We start from the raw sequence: 6,868 nt of genomic DNA, 5'->3' as shown, positions 1-6,868 counted from the left end.
AAGAAGAAGAAGAAGAAGAAGAAGAAGAAGAAGAAGAAGGAGAAGGAGAAGGAGAAGGAGAAGGAGAAGGAGAAGGAGAAGGAGAAGGAGAAGGAGAAGGAGAAGGAGAAGGAGAAGAAGGAAGAAAGAAGAAAGAAGAAGAAGAATAGCAGTTTCACCCACCATTGCTTTTGCACTTCTGTACAAATATCAATGCAATGGAAAAAAGGAAAATAACATCTTAGTAATACTATGAAAGCTGTTTTGATCTCACAGAGCCCCCTGCCACGAAAGGGTCTCAAGCACTCTCCAGGAGTCTGAGAACCTCACCTTGAGAAACACTCTTCTGAAAAAATTCAAGAAAAAAAGATAATAGTCTGCTATAGTTCTTTGCAAACGACACTGAACCTGTAATTCACAGATGTAACCAGTTTGGTGAGAATATAGGTTGACTTGCACTTATTCTCCAGTGTTGTTTCCAGAGTATATCTCATAAACTGAAACCCAGGCTACCTAGGTTACTCTCTTTAAATAACTGCTGTTGTTTTAGATTGGCCTCAGAGAGGGACGTGTGACATCCCTGACTTTATAGATCTAAGAGCTTTCCATGAGGCATGCTTCTCCTTCAAGACCTGTAAACTGGAGCCCACACCTCACCGAACCACAATCTCTGGACCATCCACCCACGAACTAGCTCTTGTCATTCACTTAATTCTCCCTACTTTCCCCCAACTCTCCCCAACATTTCCATCCCTTTATTCTTAACATGGTTTGCAATCCAACACTCTAAAATCCTTTAAAGTGGGTGATTATACAATTTATCATCCACACCACAACACTTTTGAGGGTGAAAGCTATTAAAAATGGGACTAACCTGGGTAACTGGACCGGTCATGGTCTCCCATCTCTAACTTCTGCCCTGCATCACCTGAGCTTACCTCGCCAGTTCTACCTTTGCTGCTTTTGGACCACAGAACTGTGTGGTAGGGGAGGAAGGCTAGAGAAAAGCAAAGCAAACCCCTCTGAAAATGATGATGGTTTAAAAAAAAAAAAACAGAAAAAAAATAAGTAGGAAGCAGATAACATTCCTACTTCGGTGTGACTTCTGGTCACTGAAGGGATGGTTGGCTTTGGTTTCTGAGAGTCAGTCTGTTTTACTGCAATGACAGCTTTGTAATAAACCAATGTCCACACACACAGCTGGTCGACTGGTCTGTTTCTCTAGACTCACAGCAATGCTGCACCATCTCAATCACTTGACAGCAATGTACAATATTTAGAATGGTTCTAACACCTCCTTCTTCTCTCTCAAAGTGTCTGGGCTATTCTTGGCCCTTTGCATTTCCAGATAAATTTTAGAATCCATCTGTCAGTTTCCACATATTAAAAAGAAATTACTGGGACTGGGAATGGGATTGCACTGAATCTACAAATCACACGGGGAGAAATGACATTTTTAAAATATTGAGTTGTCAAATCTGTGAACATCTTTCTTTTTTTTTTTTTGAGACGGAGTCTCGCTCTGTCACCCAGGCTGGAGTGCAGTGGCCGGATCTCAGCTCACTGCAAGCTCCGCCTCCCGGGTTTACACCATTCTCCTGCCTCAGCCTCCTGAGTAGCTGGGACTACAGGAGCCCACCACCTCGCCCGGCTAGTTTTTTGTATTTTAGTAGAGACGGGGTTTCACCGTGTTAGCCAGGATGGTCTCGAACTCCTGACCTCGTGATCCACCCGTCTCGGCCTCCCAAAGTGCTGGGATTACAGGCTTAAGCCACCGCGCCCGGCCCAATCTGTGAACATCTTTCTTTAGAGGTCTTAAAAGTCTTTGGTTAGATTTATTCTGAGGTGTTTTATATTTCTAAGTGTTATTTTAAATGACATCTTTGAAAATTTTTTCTTTCCTGTTTGTTGCTTATATGCAGAAATAAAACAGATTTTCGTATACTGATTTTATATCCAGTTATTTTGAAATTTAGTTGGCTTGCTATTTAGCAATTTTGCTAAATTACCTAAATTCTGACAGTTTGTGTGTTGACATTTTAGGATTTGCTACTACAGAATTACATCATCTGTGAATAATACAGTATTACTCCTTTCTTTGAATTCTTTACTCTTTTTGTGTTTTTCTTACCTTGTTACAGGGCAATTTTGAATAGAAGTCATGTAAGCAGATATCTCTGTCTTGTTCCCGCTCCGAGAGGGAAGACTTTTTTTAACATTTCACCATTGAGTAATATTTGCCAAGATACCTTTTATCAGAATCGAGAAGTTCACTTCCACTCTTTGTTTGCTAAGATTTTTACCATGACGGGATGTTGAATTTTACCACCTGCTGTGTCTACTAAAATGACAAGATTTTCCTCCTTTGTTCTCCTTAAAGTGGTAACTTACACTGCTTGGTTTTTAAATGCTAAATCATCCTTACACTGCTGGAAAGAAATCCAATGTGGTTGTAATATGAGATGCTTTTGTGTCTACTGCTGGTTATGCTCACTGATATTTAGTTTCAATTTTTTAATATCTATGTTCATGAGAAACTGGCCCTCAATTTCTTTTCCTGCAGTATCCCTGTCCTTCTTGCCCTTGTCCCTGGTGTCAAGGTGATGCTGGCTTCATAAAATGAACTGAGAAGTGTTCTTTTTCTATTTTTTAGAAGAGTTTGTATAATACTGATTACCTTTCCCTCCTTCAGTGTTTGGCAGAATTCACTGCAGAAGCCCCTGGGCCTGGAGCTTTGTTTGTGGGAAATACTGTAATTATGATTTCCACTTTAAACATAGTTATATGACTATTCAAGTTTTCTCTTTCTAGGAATTTTTCCATTCCAGAAAAAAAAATTTTTTTTGAGACAGGGTCTCACTATGTTGCCTGGGGTAGTTTCAAATGCCTGACCTTAAGCAATCCTTCCATCTCAGCCTCCAGAGTAGCTGGGATTACAACCACGCACCACTGCATCCAGACCCAAATTTATTAACAAAAATGGGTTCATAAAATCTCCTTGTTAATGTAAGATCTGGATTAATGCACCCTTTCCATTCTTTTTATTGATAATTTGTTGCACAAATTATTTGATCAAGCTTGTGAGAGTCTATTAATTTTATTAGTTTTCAAAGAACTAACTTTTGGTTTTACTGATCCTCTCTTAATGTGGTATTTATTTTCTATTTCATTAATTTATATTATTATTTTTAGTATTTCCTTCTGTCTACTTCCTTTACGTTTAATTGGATCATCTTTTTTTACATCTTGAGGTCGATGGTTAGATCCACTGATTTTTCAGCCACTTTTCTTTCCAATATATGCATTTAAGGCAACACATTCCCCGCCCCCCCCCCCGAACGCTGCTATAGCTGCACCTCACAACATCTGACCTGTTATATTTTCATTATTATTCATTTTAGGATGTTTTGATTTCCATTTTGATTTCTTCAGTGTACTGCAGTTTACTTACAAGAGTACTAATTAATTTGCAAACAAAGATTTTCTTTTTTTTTTAACTTTTATTTTAGGTTCAGGGGCACATGTACAGGTTTGTTATATAGGGAAACTCAAGTCACAGGGGTTTGTTGTACAGATTATCTCATCACCTAGGTACTAAGCCTAGTACCCAATAGTTATTTTTTCTCATCCTCTCCCTCTACCCTCAAGTGGGCCCCAATGTCTGTTGTTCCTCTCTGTGTCCATGAGTTCTCATGATTTAGCTCCCACTTGTAAGTGAGAACATGCAGTATTCAGTTTTCTGTTCCTGCATTAGTTTGCTAAGGATAATGGCCTCTGGCTGCATCCATGTTCCTGCAAAAGACATGATTTTGCTCTTTTTATGACTGCATAGTATTCCATTGTGTATGCATACCACTTTTTTTTTATCTGATCTGTCACTGATGGGCATTTAGGTTGATTCCATGATTCTCTGCTTTAGAGAATAGTGCTTCAACGAGCATTTGCATGCATGTTTCTTCACAGCTGAACAATTTATATTCCTTTGTACATATACCCATTAATGGAATTGCTGAGTCAAATGGTAGTTCTGTTTTTTTAACATCAATTAAATTATATTTATTTAAATATACTAAGCAAAACACATTTTACGAAGCATTTTTTCTGTGACAATTTGGTCTGTGCTGGATCCACTCTGTGCTGCTGTTTTCTGACGCCAGTTGGTAGTTCTGTTTTTATGCCTTTGAGGAATCACCACACTGCCTTCCACAATGGTTGAACTAATTCACACTCTCACCAACAGTATATAAGCATTCCCTTTGCTCCACAACCTCACCCTCATCTGTCATTTTTTTGACTTTTTAATAATAGCCATTCTGACTGGTATGAGATGGTATATCTCATTGTAATTTTGATTTGCACTTCTCTAATAATCAGTGATACTGAGCTTTTTTTCATACGCTCGTTGACCACATGTATGTCTCCTTTTGAAAAGCATCTGTTTGTGTCCTTTGCCCACTTTTTAATGGGGTTGTTTGTTCTTTTTCTTGTTAAGTTCCTTATAGATGCTGGATATTAGACCTTGGTCAGATGCATAATTTGCAAATATTTTCTCCCATTCTATAGGACAGACAGCCTACAGAATGGGAGAAAATATTTGCAAACTACAGCTTCTGCTGTGCAGAAGCTCTTAAGTTTAATTAGATCCCATATGTCAACTTTTGCTTCTGTTGTGATTGCTTTTGGCGTCTTCATCATGAAATCTTTGCTCATTCCTATGTCCAGAATGCTATTGCCTAGGATGTCTTCCAAGGTTTTTATAGTTTTGGGTTTTATCTTTTATTATTGGTTTCTAACTTAGTTCTACTAGGATTAGCAAATATACCCTGAGCAATTTCACTTCTTGAAATTTGTTAAGATTTGTTATGGTCCAGCATATGGTAAATTTTTTAAATGTGTTTTAAAGGAAGATATATTTTACAGTTGAGTCCGGGGTTCTATTTATGTCAATTAGGTCAAACTGATTAATCACGTTGTTCCAATCTTCTATATCCTTTCTATATCTTTATATTTTTTGATGTGTCGCTCACAAGCCAAATATATTTTTAAATCAAATCTAATAACCTTTGTCTTTTAATTGAAATATCTAGTTAACAGTGTAATTAATTCTAGATCTGAATTTAGATATCTACCATCTTAAGTTATCTTTCTGCATGTCCTGCAAATTCTAAGTTCTTTTCTCTCCTATTTCCTACCTTCTTTTGTATTATTTTATTCTTCCTTACTATTTTATATTTAAGCATTCTCCTAGTGAGCCTAGAACTACACTAAAATCCTTCACTTATAACAGTTTAACATAAAGTAGCCCTTTTACATCTTCCTGGACAATGGACCTTAGTTCCATATTAGCCAAAAGTGTAATTATTTTAGAATCTGTGTCTGATAACTCCAATATCTGTAGTCCTGCTTCTATTGTCTATTTCTTTCTTTTTTTTTAAAAATGTATTTGTTTTCCTTATATGCCTGGGGGTGGGTGTGGGGGTATGTGGAAGGGGGGCTACTGTAGCAATAATGTAAGGCCTAGAGTGATGTAATCTTCTTCTAAAAGGGATGTTCATTTGTTTCTGCCAGAGAGCAACCCCAATCAACTTTCAAAGCTGAGCTTCACTTCCTGCAGGGACTGATCTGCTTATGATTCACCCTTACTCCTACAGCTAACCCCTAAGGGTCCAAACTCAAAAGCTTCGGATGTTTACCAGGGTCTCCCCTTGTGCTTCCAACCCCATGAGTCTGACAAAGGCTCTGCCTGGCTTCCCAGGTGCTTCTTCTGGAATCCACAGATGTCCCCGGGGAAAAATTGGCCCAAGAAGCAGGGCTCATGCCTCTGAATTTCCTGGATCTTGGTCCCACACCACTTCACTGTTAGCTCTCTGGGGTTTTTAATGTTAATATCTTGTTCAGCTTTTCCAGTCATCCTCAGCAGGAGAGTTGGTCCAAATTACCTAGCCTGTCATTACTGGAACAGAACTTAAATTCCAACTTTTTTCCCCTCCTCTTCTAGTTAGATCAAGAGAATATACAACTCAGAGTTTTACATCTGCTTATACTAGCTAAAATTAGTGAGTTTATAAAGTTTTTAAAAACAGCCTACGTGAGAAAGTGATAATACATTTTGTTTTGAAAACCTTACCTTGGCACTGGACCTGTTGGGGGAGTCATTCCATAATCTTCATATCTCTGGAAGACATACAAAAGAAATTGAAGATTAATACTCAATACTTATTATAAAGTGACAACAGCAAACTTATAAATTCAGCTTTACAGGATCAACTTTCAAGAGAATTATTTTCTCATTAAAACTTAGCATGTTACAGGCACTCAAGTTTCGGTTCGAGGACCTGTACTACCAGACTTTAGAAAACACATAACTCATTTCTAGATCTTTCCTTCTTTTGTATATTACAACTACAAACATGAATAGCTGACAGGCTTTCTGTGCCTGCTCTTCCCTACAGATCCATCTGTATCTTCTGCTGCAAACCTGTATCTTCTGCTAAAGGGCCTCATATCTTTTGCTAAAAGGCAGGCCTGAGTGCCCACAATTAGCACAGTGACTCCAACCACATGAGCCACAAAGGTCAGTGAGACTCAGTGGTGCCCAGTACCTAGTCAAATACCTCATGCAACTCAAGTATCAAATCTTGTCTCATGTTGTAGAATGCTGCAAAAAAAAACTAGAAATGAGAGAGACTCTGCAAGACGAAGGCAGCACCTTCTGTTTCTGACCATTTACTGGTCCCCAGGAGACCCAGCTATACTTTCTGCCCTTAAGTTCCATAACGTGCCCCCGTATCCTTCAATCAACTCTTTTTACTTGAGCTAATCTGAACTAGCCAAGTGTTCTTTTGACTAAAACAATATGCCACATGATTTAAAGAAATATACATCTAAG

At 38.2% G+C, this 6,868-nt stretch overlaps 1 protein-coding gene across 1 annotated transcript in view; it reads right to left on the bottom strand.

The window, feature by feature from the left end:
• KIAA1549 (KIAA1549 ortholog) overlaps positions 1 to 6,868 on the bottom strand; it is a 155,616-nt gene that overhangs the window by 9,881 nt on the left and 138,867 nt on the right. The window contains exon 18 of the mRNA XM_017880382.1: positions 6,107 to 6,153. Within this exon, the coding sequence (XP_017735871.1) occupies positions 6,107 to 6,153 (47 nt within the window). The remainder of the gene's footprint in view (positions 1 to 6,106; positions 6,154 to 6,868) is intronic.

Source organism: Rhinopithecus bieti, unplaced genomic scaffold (genome assembly GCF_001698545.2).
Source record: "Rhinopithecus bieti isolate Rb0 unplaced genomic scaffold, ASM169854v2 scaffold_11401, whole genome shotgun sequence".
Taxonomy (NCBI): domain Eukaryota; kingdom Metazoa; phylum Chordata; class Mammalia; order Primates; family Cercopithecidae; genus Rhinopithecus; species Rhinopithecus bieti.
The sequence above is the reverse complement of the archived record's forward strand: the minus strand, read 5'-3'. Positions and strand labels throughout refer to the sequence as shown.